Genomic DNA, 16,191 nt, shown 5'->3' with positions numbered 1-16,191 from the left:
TGAACTTTAATACAGAACATGTAAGACATAATTGCCACCAGAAATCTACTAAAATGGCTAATAGTTCCCTTGAGTCTATAATTAAACATTTAAATGAATGTGTTCTCATGTACTTAAGCTTATTACTTTCTGAAGACATCTCTATGCACTAGATAGTATTTTCTGATTTTTTCCTTATCCTATCAATACAGACTACATGTACATTGCAGTGTGCGGGCAAGTATGAGAGTTGTCCACAGTATGACAAACTCTACTTGCCTGCTTTCTGACCACACACCTGCCTAAAAGATAGCTTGTAATTTGTTTGGAGGGCTGACTCAGCTGCTGTACATTTTGGGGACGTTTGTACTTCAAAATTAGGCTCTGTCTATGTTTTTAGGCTTGTTGTCCCTACAAGTAACATATAATCTTCAAAGCATCCTTAGGATGACTCACTAAGATCCATGGTAAAAATATTCTAGAGTGCTTTCCCATTGCTATTTATGAAAAAGGAGTAAATGGGTAGTATTCAAAAATGATCTTGAGAGAAACAACAAAGAACCTCCAAGTAGAGACTTGCCAGTCCATCACTGCCTGTCTATTTTGTGTGAGATGGGGCTGGTCAATGGCTTCCTGTATACACATTTGGGAGTTCTCCTTTTTCTTTAAAATATGTTCTCTACTTCAAATGCTGATGTTCATTTTCAGCATATGGGGACCATTAGCAATACTGAAGCTGGACACAAGGCTTAACGTGTTAAATCACTTTAGAATGTTGCATCTGTTTTTTTTTTTTCCTATTGTTAACACCTGGATCAGTTTAGCACTAGTGCAGAAGTTTAGGACATATATAGCTGTTAATTTTAAAAACATCTGGGATTTTTTGTGTGTGTATGCATCTATATGTGCATGCGTGAACTGCTGGATCTCTGGTATTATTGAGTTTGATGAAAAAAAATCTTACTGAATTGCACTCAAGATGTGTACTGACCTAGGCAACCAAGTGGTTTATGGCAGGAGGCAGAAAGATTCTTTCAAATGGAATAGAAATTGTGATTGTGCCTTTACAGCTTTTGTCTTTCTCCAGACTCCATTTCTGAAGAACTGATAGGTGACTCTGATTCCTTTTTCCTCCCCCTCTCAAACCCATCCATTTGTAAGATACTCTGCTCTCTGGTATGCGTGAAATGGGCAGGCATTAAAAATTGAAGAAAGCAAGTTCCCTGGCTGAGTCTGCAACTGTTATCTGAGGCTGCTTGAAAGTAAAAATGCCAATCCTGTTGGAGCTTTGAAAAATGGCTTTCCCTGGTGACCCGCTGCCTTTTAGTGAGAGCAGAGTTTACAGCTCTGTTTAAGAGTGGTGAGTGCAGTTGCAGAGTTTCTCTTGTTATGCCCATTAGCAAGATTGGACTAATCTGTGGGATGTAACCTAAAGGTAAACTGTGAGTGAAGGAGAAGACAAGGCTAATAAGGCATTTTGTAGTTTCCTTTATCCTAGAGTCTTTCCCAGAGCCAGCAATTAATATTATTTTCTGTCTGCGGAGAGCCCGGGTAGCTGCCAGCGCAGGAGGCTTTACAAAGGAGACATCAGCACTACCTGCCAGGCTGCGAAGAGGGACTGCTTTCAAAGTCACCATTGAAATTGGCGACTGAGCATCAATGCTGCAGCAGAGTTAACAGCATGTTAATTCAGTAATTAAAGAAAATCAGGGCCTTGTTCCATCTGGGAGCAGGGCAGCCAGGGGCAGGGGGCAGCAGTCCAGGGGAATTGGGCACCTTTTTGGGGCTGAAGCCAGGCCGGGACAGGGGCCCACGGGTGGCCCTGGCTCAGTGGGCCCATGGCCAGGCCGGGCTGTGGGAGCTGGAGACCGGCCCTGCTGGGGCATCGCTGGGGCAGGGGCTGATGGCTCCGGGGGGCTGCCATGGGGTCCTGGGCCATGGGCAGGGTGGGGGAGCCTTGGGAGGGAGTTCAGGCCTGTCAAGGCTTGTTACTACTCTCAGGGCCCTGAAGAGCAATTTAGTACTATTTATATTTATTCTTTTATTTTATTAGGTACAGAACTTCTATTTCTCTCCCCTTCACAAAGGTAGACATTTCACTTAATGTTTTTCTTGCCAGCCAGTCTGGGGGTGTGGGTGGACACAGCCATGGTTATGTGTGGGCTGCCCACGGGCTGTATCTGTCTGACCTGCAGCAGAGGTGCTCGGGGTGTTGTCCTCAGTGTTATGAGACCTTGCTCACTTTAACTTTTGAGGGCAAAATGACACAGAACTGCCTGGCACCAGTATCTCAGGTGCTTGTATTCCTGCATCCTCCTGCACAGTCAAGTCTAATGTTGTCTGAGTGTGTTTTTTTTATGCAATTAGCAAGCAACCTACCCGAGACTTGCTTCTTTGCTGTAGGACGTCTACCTTTGCTCTTGTATTAGGCTTTTCTAATATCCCAAAGCATTAGCTAGATTTCTTTTTTCTTTTACTTTTAAACGTTTAGGGAAAAAAAAGAAAAAGAAAACATATGGAAAGAGCTGTTAACTTTATTTAAAATTTTAACTCATAGAGAATGCAACATTTGACCTGACTGAACCACTGAGAAAGCTGGAACTGGCAGCTTCTGTATTTTTCATGCTGACTGGCAGGGACTAGAATCTGTTGCCTTTACACACATGAGAAGCTAGGAGTATTTCAGAATTGCCTGCTGAATTCTGTACCCACATACTTAGTGATCAATACTGTGTCTTCAGGGCTTCCTTTAGATATTTTTTGTTGTGGTGGTGGTGGTGGTGTGGGGTGGTTTTTTTTTTAAAAAAATTTCACGTAGATTGAACAGGAAAGGATCAGGGTTGCATCAAATTTGTTGCTAAGGCTGTAAATAAAATTTAGCTGAATTAATGCCTTCAGAATGTACAAGTTTCTGTAGGATATGGAGAAAAGCAGTTTACTTTTGTGTGGAATACTCGTATTTGACTATACTGCATGAAAATGATAGGCTTAGAGGGAGAAGGCTGGTCTCTTTTTAACGAGTGTAGCAGCATAGTGTGGAGTTGTTTTATACATATGTACTGATAGCTGTAGTTCCGTCTTTTTTTTAAATTGGTTGCATGGCTTCAAGTATTGGAAATGGTGACGTTTGCAAAAGATAAATGAAAAGCTACCATTTCCTGGGAACGACCTGTGCACCATCTAGGCTGCAGCAGAACTCTCTGCCTCAGGAGAAGGTAACTGTGCTGGCAATATTACCACCACTTATTTTCTCAGTATTTCCCCAAGAAAAAAGCAGGCTTGCGGTTCAAGTTCTCAACTCTAAACCCTGACATTTGATAAACATTCTTAGCATTTGGGAGCCTGTAGTCTAAAATTTTTTTTTCTCAGAGAAAGGACTGGACTCTTTCTAGATTAACACCTGCTTTATTCTTGCTGAATTCCTAGTTTTTCTGATAGTACTTCTGAGAGTGATACTACAAACTGGAATCACAGAGGAACTGGATTTCAGGAAAGGACTACACAGAAGGACAAGATAAAGTGAAAACAAAGATCTTGTTTTCTTCCAATGTTCTTTTGTGACTGGACTAAAATGAGAAAAATGTGTGTGGGGTTGGGAAAACAAATACAAGCAACCTGATCCACTGCATAAGCGGAAGTCAAAATTAAAATTTTCAAATGTACTAGAAAGCATCATCAGATCTTTAAAGGATTTAAGCTGACCTCTCCATAACCTCCATATGCTCAGAGACAAAAGGACATGCTGAGAGGAAGCCTGTCTGAAAGCATTACAGCAATGTGCTCTGGACAATGGAATTGCTGATCTGCGTGGTATTTGCATGGAGATTCTGTGGCATAGTGTATCAGCCTTTGAGCAGTTTTCTTTACAGAACAAGACAACATTCCTGAAACTAATACCATAAAAAATGGGTTTTGGATATAGGTTCCAAGGGAATGGAGAATATGAGGGGAGTCTTGGAGGATGAATGAGAGTAGTGCATTTGAAATGCAGGCCTTAGTTTCACACCATTTTTTTTTATTCGTCATCTGAATTGAAGAATTGTTAATCATGGGAAGATATTTATTGGAAAAGCAGAAAGAGAGAATGAGTAAAGAATTAAATATAAATCATACCTCTTTAGTATTTTTAATACAAGAGTCTTGAGCTGGCTGGAGCCTTAATTACGCTGGTAAAATAAATGCTAAGTTAAGCTCAGTAGTAACAGCAATGCATCTTTAAATAATTGCTTAAATACGCTTTGGCTACGAAGGCAAGTAACTAATTAAATTCTAGTCATCTTTTTGCACTAAGCAGGTCTCACACCTTCTCCCACAGCATAAATTTTAAATGCAAATGATTGCATTTGTACGAACACTATAGGGGACAGATTTTTACAGTACCAAATTAGACATGGAGACTGCTAATGGCTGGCACCAGTCCTTGCTGGGGTGGTTGGAAACATAAATGCTGAAAGCTGCAGCATTGTTTTTTTTTCCAACCAAGCTGACACAGATTTGAATTCATAAGCTAATACAACACAAAAATGTTTTTTCTTCAGTTGTAAATCTAAGAAATTTAAAGAGAAGGTATATTTTCACCTGTAAAATATTCTGCTGTCTGCCTCCAGCAAGGCGTTAGCAGAAAATGTTGTCAGTCAAAATATGTATGAGACAGTTGTGGGAGTGCTCCGTACAGCACCAGAGATTTGCATGCTCCTACGAACTCCTGTATTTATTGTTCATCCATGTCAGTGAGATTCATTCCAACATCTAAATTAAAATTTCAGTATAAAAGGCCGGTTGGGGTTTTAGTTCTGAATTACTGGAGGATCTGTTGTTTCAACAATAATATTTGTCAGTTTTTCATATTTCTTTTCCATTTTAATTAAAACTCATCAAATCTTAACCGATTATTCCTGGGTTAGACTCTGACGAATGTCACTGAAGGGTGTTTTAATTTAATGGAAGCAACGTAACATCTGTTTCTAATGTTTTAAAAGCCAATTTATATGGAAATTTTGCTTTAGTGGGAAGTCAATAGATACGTAGCTTTCTAACATCACATGTAAAAATTCAAAACTTGAATTAAAGCAGCACCAAAGCAATGCCATTCTTTTTTGTGGTAGCAATATGATTGCATTTTGACAGCCTTTCATTTGTACCCTTTTCCATCTGTTGAAATGAGGTTTTTATTTGTCTTTTGTAGTCGAGCTATCAAGACAAACCAGGACCTTCTGCCTGAGACGCCGTGGACCCATATCTTCTACAATGACTTTTGGGGGACACTGCTTACTCACAGTGGGAGCCACAAGTCCTACAGACCTCTCTGCACGCTCTCCTTCCGCATTAACCATGCCGTTGGAGGGATGGACCCATGGGGCTACCACCTTGTAAATGTCCTGTTACATGCTGCAGTCACAGGCCTTTTCACAAACTTCTCCAGGATCCTGTTTGGGGATGGGTACTGGACCTTGATAGCAGGCCTCCTGTTTGCATCTCACCCGATCCACACAGAAGCCGTAGCAGGGATTGTAGGGAGGGCAGACATCGGAGCTTGCCTCTTCTTTCTGCTTTCCCTGATGTGTTACATGAAGCACTGCTCTACTAGAGGTTCCTCACTGAGTACTTGGGGCTGGATCTTGGGAGCAGGGCTGTGTGCAGGATGCAGCATGCTGTGGAAGGAGCAAGGAGTGACTGTTCTGGCCATTTCAGCGGTGTATGATATCTTTGTATTTCATCGACTGAAAATGCATCAGATCATTCCTGCTTTATATAAGGTGAGTCTTCTTTCTTGTAAGCTATTTGTTCATAAGGCACCAATCACTGTTAAACAGGTGCTAAATGAGTTTAAGTACACAATAATTCTTAGTAGTTTAGTCAACTCCCCAAAATAAGCACAGATGTCTAATGCTGAAAGAACATTTAAAGCAGTTTAGTATGGGGGTTTTGCATTTTGTTTAAACAATGTGTTGTTATCCATTGTCATTACTTGACGCTGGGGATGTATTTTTTTCAATTACTTTCCTTGCTTCCAGCAGTGTTCTCCTTAGATTCTGTTTACTGTCTAGCACTGGATTGCTGGCTGCATTTTGCAAAGAATTCATTCATGCTCTTATCCTCTTGTATCTTGCAAAGTCAGCTTAGTTTGGTTGGGCGTGCAAGTGTGGCAGCTGATATCATCTACAGGCTCCCTGAGGCAAAAATAGAGCTCTTATTGGTCTAGTTTTACAGAGATGCATAGGAACAGGGTGCATGCCTTTGGCAGGTATTTTTTCTCCCCCCTGGTAGGAACTGACTCCAATGTATTATTGCCTTAACAAAATAAATATTTATCATTTTTTAACTTCTTGCCCAAGAACAAACACATAAAATAAGCAAACAAACATGCTGACCAAAACCCCCTAACCTCCCTCTCCCAAAACTACATGTATCTTAGTGGTACCCAGAAACGCCAGCCAAAATCAAGACTCATTTAAATCAGTTGCTGTACAAATGAGTAAGCTAAGTATTTCTAATTTTATTTTCAGTGAAATGGATTTCTTTCAGAAAAATACTGACTTAACAAAAGGAGTGTGTTTGATTTCTCACTCACATGAATTGAGAAAAAAAATGTAGATTTTGGTAAAGCGATAATTTCTGCTTGTACACTACAGATGTATAGACTATACGAGGAAAACAGTAAGAGTAAAACAAAAATTAAGTGGTTTCTGATAGTGTCCTCTTAAACTGCTGTGACATGTTGGCTTAGTTATGCTGTTTTCTGACAAAACTGGAAAGGAAAGAATAATTTCTTGTGTGTGTATATATTACTTATGTATATTGACGTATGTAAGACCTCTTGTTGTCAGTAGCCAAATATTGTATGTTACATTTTGCACCTAATATTAAGCAGAAGCAAACAGTAAGCTAATTAAGTTTGGGTGGTTTTTTTTTTTGAAGTGCATCTGTACCAGCAAGGTTTGTTCTGAAAGATATAGGGTGAGATTCTGTAAAGTCCTTCAAGCAGTTTGGTTCATAATTCAAGTACTATCCTACAGAATTAAACAGTGGTAAAAACATTTATCTGGCATATATGAAATTCTGAAGACCTTGTGCATGACTTTACACAAATCTAAACTGTGTTCTGCACAGCCTCTCCTCATTGCAACCTCTAATGACGAAGATGCAGTCATGGAGCTAGGAATTTTTTTGTTGCAGAACACTCCTTGCTCAAAACCAAAATATTTGCAAACATTTGTGATGAACTTTTAATGGGGAAAAGCTTTTTCTACCGCTGCCGCCCCCCCTCCCCCTCTTTTTTTTTTTTTCCCTCCTTTTGTGCTTCAGGGCCAGGGTGAAGTTGTTCCAGAAAAGACCTAAGTGACACAGGTGAAGTCTGAGCTTCCACATCCTAGAATGCCTGTCTTCCTAGATGGGATGCCTGGCTTGTGCGTGGTTTTTCACCCAGTACTGGACTTCTCTTGGACAGCAAACTCTTGTCAAAGCCTCAATATTTTTTCCCATCTGTAACAATAGAAATAATAATTCTGTGCTTTGTAGATTACAGATCTTCATGGAGATTGGATTTTAGCTGGAGGGAATTTTATGGGGAGAGACCACAGTAAACTAAACATGAGCATTTTTATTAATCTGCCAGAAATGCATTTCCTAATTCACTAACTTACAAGGCTACCTTTTTCCTTGGTCAGCACTGCTGTCCAAGTTTTTCTTCAATACTAGGGATGCCTCTGTTCATTCATTTACAGTGATGAGGAACTCAGCTGGAAGCTTCAGTTACAAACTATTTTAAGTAAGGCTTCTTTCTTACTGAAGTTTTTGAAAAATCATTCACAAATTACATAATGTTTTGTAAGAATGTATCATTCTATAGGGCTTGAGATGCCAGGAAATATCTTCATTGGCCTAGCTTGTTATGAGAAGTGTTTCTTTTTGAGTGGCTTGTCTGTATACTCCTTTGTAGTCCAACTTTGCATAGCCTCTACCTTTAGCATTGCAGTTTCCTGCTCCTAAGCATGGGAAGTAACACTGTGAAATACAAACCTTTTGTAAGGATAATCACTGTAATTACAAAATAAGTAAAGATAGGTGTGTTACAGAGAAACAAAGGTAGCACCTTAAAAGCAAATTAAAGCAAATGCTTCAGTCTTCTGGAGAGCTTTACACTGTATGATAGAAATGTTCTAGGGCAATAAAACCACTGCAATTTACTAAAAAAGAAACTGAAAATAATTATTCTAGTGCATTGCCGCCTTTTTCAGTCAGTATTTTCTGAAGCACTTTCTTTGAGTTTTACCCTTTCACTTAAAACACTGTTTAGAGAGTGTTCAGGATAGTGAGACTGTCACTGGCCTGCTCCATCCAAAGACTGCAAATTCATTTTGGAGAATGCTATTTAGCTGATATCAACGGAGAATTTGAGAATGGCCAATGCACATGGAGTTGAGAAATCTGGATTTTGACTGTAGCATGTCTGACCAATGTTTGACAACTCCTGACCATGAAGGCATGTTAGATGCTGTCCTGTCCTGCTGATTTGAAATTACGTTTTAGATGTATTTTCAAAGAATTGCAAGATTATTATGGTGTAAGATTGCCATTTTAAATTGATAACCTGGCTCTTCAGAAATCATTAATAAGAACAGAGCTAAGTTTTCTTACTAAAAGCTTTGATTTTTGGTTCTGTATGTTTATACATGGAATGATAAAGATAGGTGAGGTTTTTTGCTTTGCTTTTCATATGCTTTGTTTTTAAAATAAACAAAGTAACCCCCCAAAGTATGTAGCCAACAGATTCATTTTTGCATTATACAGAATTAAAGCACAGACTCAAATAAAAATTAAGAAAGCTTTCAGGTCTGCATTTCTCTGGGATCATTTGGGTGTTGCCTTTTTTTTGCTGCTGCTTTGGCCTTAAATGAAATATATCCTTATTAAGAACTGACAAATTAGTTTTTCCTAGAACAATCAGTAAAATCTCCTTAAGCAAACAAAATCAATTTTTGGATTACTATTTTTTTAAATATTGTTGCCTACACTTTTTCTTGCTTGAAAAGGCATTCCTGCATTGCAAATTGCACGAGACCAAAGTAGCCATCTACAGATACTGTTAGCTAATTGGCTTGAGCATTTAAAAAACTGGAGTATGGTTTAAGCCAAAACAAAAAAACTCCCACCAAACTCCTTCTCATCAAAGAACTCCCTATTAGAATGTCTGGGTAATTAGAAATAATTGTGTCTATTTACCTGTTCAGGAATTTCTCCTTTGTGTTTTCCCAGTGTAAATACTGGGAGAGGGCATCTGCAGTAGAAAGGGGGGAAAAAAGACATTGAAAGGGGCAGTTTAGGAAAATGTTATGGTCTTCTGTAGTGTGTTGGAGGGGAAAAGTGTAGAATGGTGTCAAGGAAGAAAGGAAAATCATTTTAAGAAGTGGTTAGCTCAAATCTATATTAAATAGGTAAGCAATAATGATATGAAACAGAATGCTTTGTAATGGACTGGTAGAAAGGAGCTATGCCTTTCAGGCTACCTACCTTAAGCTAAATGCTGTCCAGCTGAGCTGACACAACTGTTTCCTGGGCTGTGCTGCAAACTGGAACTGAGAGGAAATGCAGGTTAAAAATACCCCTTAACCACCATCACTACCCCCAGTATTCCAGATATATCTTTAGGAGTTATTTTAAACCTGAATCAAATCAGTTATATCTACTCTTCATCATTGCCCTACAAACAGCTGTACTGGCAAATACTGAGAGGAAAGCAGAGGTGCAGCAGCAGAAACAAGGAATGGAGAGCAAGGGGTTTGGGGGAGTGGGTGGTTAAGGACCTAGGCTGGCTTTCTCCCAGACTATATGTCTTTTGGCTTCTGTAACCTTTTTCAGAATATACACGGGGGAAACTGAGACACAATTAATTGTTTAAAGAACAGTAAAACCACTGACCTTCTTCGGGATGGTCACTGCAGGATGAGCTGGTAAAAGCAGCTTTAAAAATGCTCCAGGAGATGGCATTGGAGTGACAACCCTGGTTTTTTTCCCATTTTTATCTTTGGTCTGAGTGTCCAATAAATACAAAATGGTGGCTACTGCACAAGGCCAGTAGCTGTTTACTGGGCTCATGCCTTTTATCATGTGAGTCCCAGTTTGTCAGATCAAGTACATGACATTGTCCCAGTGCAATCTGAGTGGACTGGCAGGACTTCTGAACAAGGCAGCTGCAGAGCAGGACCACCAGCAGAGCAGATGAGTATTACCCCTTATTTAGAAGCTATTCTTAATGCACTTTAAAATTGTACATCGTAGCTACTTATTAAACTATCCAGTTCTTTTCCCTGTCATCCGCATATTGGTTATTCAGTAGAACTTGGCTGCTGATTTTTTTTCTTTTGCCAAGACTTTTTATTCCCATCAGCCTGTGATGCGCTCTCTCTGGCTGGTGAAGTTGTCAGTCTGGACCCCATTTCATTTGGTTAGCTCTATTTTATTCTGTCTGACTGGCTGACAAGAATGTATTCGCTGTCTTGTCAGGACTTTTTGATGGAAGTGTACTTATTGTGGTCATAAATGAGTTGTCTGAAATAAGGAGGAATTAAAAAAAAAAAAAGTGGGTGCTCTACCGGGGCAAAGCATTCCTTATGGAAGAAAGTTAGGCTTTTGTTTGATTTTTTCAGCATTTTACACCTTGAATCATTTCCAGTGTAAGTTGCATAGCAGGTATGCAGATTGATTGAGTTGTCATGTATCAGGTATCAGATGATTGTACCTGTCAGCAGCTAGACTTGTGCAAGTTAAACCACCAAAAGTGTAGGGGTGGGAGGGGGGGGAACCTGAATACGGGAGAGAGCTGTGATTAAGTTTGTAGTTATAGAAAATATGCAAATGCAGAGGCCTAATTCTTTTGTACTTGCAATCTCCTGCTTGAGAGCAGAACCGTTAATCAACATTGCCGTACATAGTCTTCTGTCCAATTAGTAGTACAAAGCGAATATGTACCCTACTGTGCTGCCTTTTTTCCTTTTTTTCCTCTTTTTTTTCTTTTTCTTTTTTTATTTTTTTTTTATAGTGGTAATGGAGCTGGAGAGCACTAGAAGTTAAAAAGATGGGGCAAATACATTTAAAGCTCATTTTTAATATAATGGTAATGATAAAATATTTATTGCTCTGTGATTTTTGTATACAAACTCCTTTACAGAAATAACTAAACCAGATGTATGTTCTACTAATATTCAACTGCTGCAGTATGGTAACATTTTACCAGATCAACATATTGTTAGTACAGGGGGTTTGTTATACTAAAATAAGGAAACCTCTCTTTTCCCATCACTTATTTGATTAAAATCTCCCTCCGGGAGGTCTGTCTCACATATGGAATTAGGTATTGGTATCAATAGCTTAACATGAACCACAAATTGGATTTCAGGATGCATTATCTAACCTTCCGTGCTATTAAACAGTATTGGTTTTATAAAAAGTGATTTTATTGGAGGCCTATATTTTACTTAAGGCAATGATGTAAACCTGGGGCCTCCATGGATGACATGGTCAACCACCAAACCAAGTTTTATAAAACACTGCTTTCTTTTATGGTCTTGGATCAGCCTTAGTTGTGGGTAATATATATGATTCCTGCTGGGTATTAGGTAAAGCTACTGATTTTTAGGAACGCTCTTAACTTGAAATAAGCCACTTTCTACATTCTTTACTCTTTGAAGTCAACTACTTTTAGAACCGTCATGCTTTGGAAAGCAATTTTAAAATAAAATGGTGCTCTTGATTTAAATTTACAGTTTTATTCTTCTCATCTAAGGGAGTTCTAAAGCCTTAGCAATGCAGTAGTCAGTCTTGCTGGTTTTTTACTCCTTCCGCATCTACAAGTTATGCCATTTTGCAGTAGTGTTTTATCACTATTTAAAAATCTAGCTTCATAGTTTATTTTCTGCTCATTTTCTACAATCTGAGGAGTTCTGTTACGCTTGAATTTACCCAGAGGGCTGCATATTTTGGCAGGTCTGATCAGTAAGCTGTTATTTTGTAAGCTGTTTCTCTCAGACACTTGTGTGGGTATGGTCCAGCCCTTAGTCCAGTGTCTTTGTAATGCAGTGTTTAGACTGTTAGGGCAGTAGCTGCTCCCTCACAGGACGGACTTCATCCTCGAAGTCAGATATTTAGTAAACATACTCTTCCTTGAGACTACTTTTCTTCCAATTAAAAGTAATCAATAACTTACATCTTCAAAACATGACATGCCTCTTGCAGGTTCATTTTGCCTAACAAAAGCTGCATATTCAAATGCACTAAGCTGTTAAATGTTGTATTTGTGGGCCAGGTAACCTTTAGCATTTCAAGAGCTGTGGAAAAGATTGGGAGCTCTCTTGCCAGCTGGGGCCCAGTTTCTTCCCTGGCTGTGATCTCTCATTATGTGATGGTCAGCTGGGGGTTAATTTTCCTAGCAGCTTTAAGCCTGTACAAAGTTGTGGAAATGCTGAGACAAATGTGCCTGCACATACATTGCTCATGTTTGTGGATGAGCCAGTCTGGTGCTTTTCACTCTGCTGGATGGCAGCAGCATGAGGCCTGTACGGTCAAGACCGTTGCTCCCCCTCCCTTCAGCAGATATTTTATAGACAAAAGAAGCTTTTTGCAATTTACTTCTTTCTTGACAATTTCAAGTAGCTAATACTCCTGTAGTACCCACAGCTCCTTGCTGCTTTTCCTTTTGATCCTGAAATAAGAAAAGCAAGATTGGCTGCTGCTATCTTCTCAGAGATGGTGATCTCCTGCAGATCCCTGTGGTGTCAGTGGAGTGGCACTGAACTGAACATCAATATGTATAAATAGCTGTTATTTCATGAAAATATTTTTGTGGGGTGATTTGAACCACTGAAATGGATCACGTAGGACAGAAATAGAGCATCCAAAGGCAAATTTTGTAATTTTTTTTTTTTTTTTAATGAGGAATCAGAAGCTAGCTTGCTGAAGTCACTGGCTTAAAGTGGATTATATTTTAATAGTAAATTGGAATTGCTACTAAAATCTGCATTACTTTATTCTGCCCACTTGAAGTCTACAGTGGTATCTTGGAGCATATAGTTGAGAACACCTCTCTGGAAAGGTGGAGAAGGCATATGATTCTTTAGTAAATAAGTAAGTGAAGAAAAAGAGAAGGCTTTTCTTATTTGCAGAGTCTGTGAAGACATGAAGTACCTTCAGTTTATACAAGAGATGTTAGTTTGCTAGAGAAAATTTGTCACTGTCTTCAGACGCATAAGTTTGATACTGCATGATAGCATGCAAAATATGCAGAGCTCTTCCATTCTCCCCCCAGGCTTAAAAGGGATCTTTTTTGAGGCACAGGATGGAAAAGAGCTTTGCATGGCTGGTGTTAGCACTTATTTTTTGTTCTGAGGTTATATGCCAATTAATAACATCAAGCGTAACTTTTTCATTGTGCTGTTTAATTACAGGGCATTGGTGGGCTTGCTATGTTCAGTTTACAAAACCTTTGCAAATAATATCAATCTGACAATGGTAACTCACCTAGCTTTTAAGGTTTTAAAAATATTTAACAAATCAAGTGAAAGCACCAGACTTACCATAGTGTGTAACAACTGTGTTTCAGAACATTAGGAATATTTACAGGTGGTGTTTTTTTCTTCATCTTAGTGATTACTTTAGCTCCCTAATTGAAGAAGCTTTATAAAAGTGTTTTTCTAACAATTGGCAATTTTCCTGTTTAAAATATCAGTATTAAAGAAGAGTTAAATTTCATGCTTTTTGGTAGGGATGGTCAAACATATTAAATATTTTATGCTGAGATAAGGGGACTTGGGTACCTGTGAAATTTGAGGGATAAGAAAATACATGCAGCTTTTATCCATTTTCAATTATCTGTTTGTTTATGAGGTAGAAAGCCTTTCCCCTCTAGCTCTGCTTCTCCCATGAGTCAGTTGTTTGGATACTGGCCACAAAATGGGAAAACCAACATACAGTGTTAAAGCAAAGCAGTGCCTTCAAGAGTTAATGTCTCCTGGTGTAATTAGTTTCGTGTTTCCTGTAGATTTGCTGTAGAAGTTAGCCTTTCTGCTTAAACCTGTTTGGTGTCTTGGTTAAAATGCATGCATTCATGATTGTATTCATCAAGTATGTATTCTTTGTGTTTGTTAAATGCTGTACAGAAAGTTTATACCTGTGCTTTATGCACAAGTGTTCAATCATGAGTACTTTACATTAGCCTCCTAATGTCATGGGTAGGCACCTAAATGTCCTGATTTGTTGAAGTGCTGAATGCTTGCAGCTCCTGGTGAGTTTTACTGAATGAACCTGTTGCACTTGGTTGATCACAGCTAAATAGCAAGCTAGACTCTGCTCCCAGGAGTCAGGGCACACAATAGTAGTGTCAGAAGAGAAAAACCCGTATGTCCCCAGTCAGAATCAAATACATTAAGGAGCAGGTGCAGCTTGTGGATGCTGTGAGTTCTGACTCCTAGCAGTGCGTTGCAGCACCTTTGGGAAAGGTAACACTGCTGAGAGTGTTTGAAGATCAGGCTCCTGATTTTTTGAGCATCTTCACTGCAGTCACCTAAGTTTCAGAACTGTAGTGCTCAGAAAGCATTGCCTGAGTCTGTTTGATAGAACTGTATTCTCAAAGACAGTTGTCTTTCTAGAGTCCTACTCAAGAGCGAGCCATTCCTGGTACACGAGCATGAGCTCTGGTTCCAGACCTGGGAGAATATATTTTGAAGGAGCGGGAACATATGCAAACCCTGAGCTGCGAGGGAGACTTTTTTTTCTCTTTTTGAATTTCCTTGTTTATGCTCGTTTTAATTTACATCCTAATGATTTAATGTTTATATGCATGATTTTTCCAAGCTATAGTGATTCTGAACACTAACCTATGTAGACAGTTATAATATTAAAAAGGGGGAAAATACAGGTGTGTGAGACTTACAGTGGAAACAGCCAGTTGTGATAGAAGGCAGCAGACATTTTCTAGCATATTTACTGGAGGAACTGAACGATGTTTGTACATATGTCTGTACTTCTTTTTCCAGTGCAGTGCAGATTAGGTATGGTGAGGGAAGGAACCCAGGCTTGCGCTTCTGCAGCTGACTTTATGGGTCAGTTGTTAGGAGGTAAATTTCTAGCCTCACTAATGTTGAATGTCTCTTAGAAAAGAGTCCCTTGATGCTGTGGATAGTCCACATTGGGAGCAGGGGGAACACAAAATATTTCTTGTTCCTAAGTTTCTAGGAAACTAATTGAAAGTGCATATGAGGAAATGACGTTAAAATTATCCAGAAGCTTTTGAGGGGAGAATTTGTGTACCTGGCTCCTAAGGTACCTTTTTACGATCAGAATGTTAAGACTTTCAGACACACACACAGAGATTACTTCTAAGGCTGCAGATTTGATTAAGTTGTGCAAAAGTCGGAGCTTCTATGATATTTAATCATCAAAATCTTATTTTTCTGCTTGACAATAAAATATGGAAATAAATTCCCATAGCAATGAAGTCTTTAAAGTGAGTATAGGGGCATATTGAGTTAATAAAGGCAATGAGGGAGCTGGGGAAGAGAGAGGGTAGAATTGTACTGAGTCTCTGTAAATTCTTTCTCTCCCAGAAAACAGGACTTTGGGGGTTATGGATAAATTTTTTGCATGTTTTAGTCTGCACATTTTAAAAGTATCCTGGGCAGCTTGTACTGCTGTAGAGCACAATGAAGCTTGCATCAACAGCGGTGTTTATTTAGTTGGGATTGTGAGATTACAGTTTATTTTTTAAATATATGTTTATTGTAGTTCTATCTCTTACTTGGAGACTTGTCCTGAAAAGACATTATTAGAAGTGGCACAACTCCACCACAAAATAGCTCTCATGAGTTTTAAGGTAGAAGCAATGCCAATTTTTTAAACTTTAGTTCTTGCCTCTTTGGACTACTTCATATACAGCATTTTTGGCTTCTTGTAATTTGAAATCTGTGGAAAGTCAGCATTAGCAATTTTGCAGGGTGAATTTTTTATTTTTTTTTAATCATTACATATTTTTATCTCTCCTCTGACCTGAGCTGTTAAACAAGAACTTATTTTGTGAAATTCTGCTTGAGAATATGGATTAAAAATATACCTAGTTCCATGATTCTGCAATCCTGTTTATTTACAAAGAGTCCCAAGTATAATTTCTTCCAGAACAAAAAGTATCAAACTATATATCTTTATCCCAGTTCTAAATCCCTTTCA

At 38.9% G+C, this 16,191-nt stretch overlaps 1 protein-coding gene across 2 annotated transcripts in view; it reads left to right on the top strand.

Moving 5' to 3' along the window:
- Nucleotides 1-16,191, top strand: part of TMTC2 (transmembrane O-mannosyltransferase targeting cadherins 2) — a 252,425-nt gene that overhangs the window by 95,068 nt on the left and 141,166 nt on the right. The window contains exon 2 of one of the 2 annotated variants that reach the window (XM_055808895.1): nucleotides 5,165-5,735. The exons of the other annotated variant lie outside the window; for it this stretch is intronic. Coding sequence (XP_055664870.1) covers nucleotides 5,165-5,735 — 571 coding nt within the window. The remainder of the gene's footprint in view (nucleotides 1-5,164; nucleotides 5,736-16,191) is intronic. 2 annotated transcript variants of the gene reach the window in all.

Source organism: Falco peregrinus, chromosome 6, assembly GCF_023634155.1.
Source record: "Falco peregrinus isolate bFalPer1 chromosome 6, bFalPer1.pri, whole genome shotgun sequence".
In the NCBI taxonomy this organism is placed as follows: Eukaryota; Metazoa; Chordata; class Aves; order Falconiformes; family Falconidae; genus Falco; species Falco peregrinus.
Note: the sequence above shows the minus strand (reverse complement) of the source record. Positions and strands in the feature narration are given on the sequence as shown.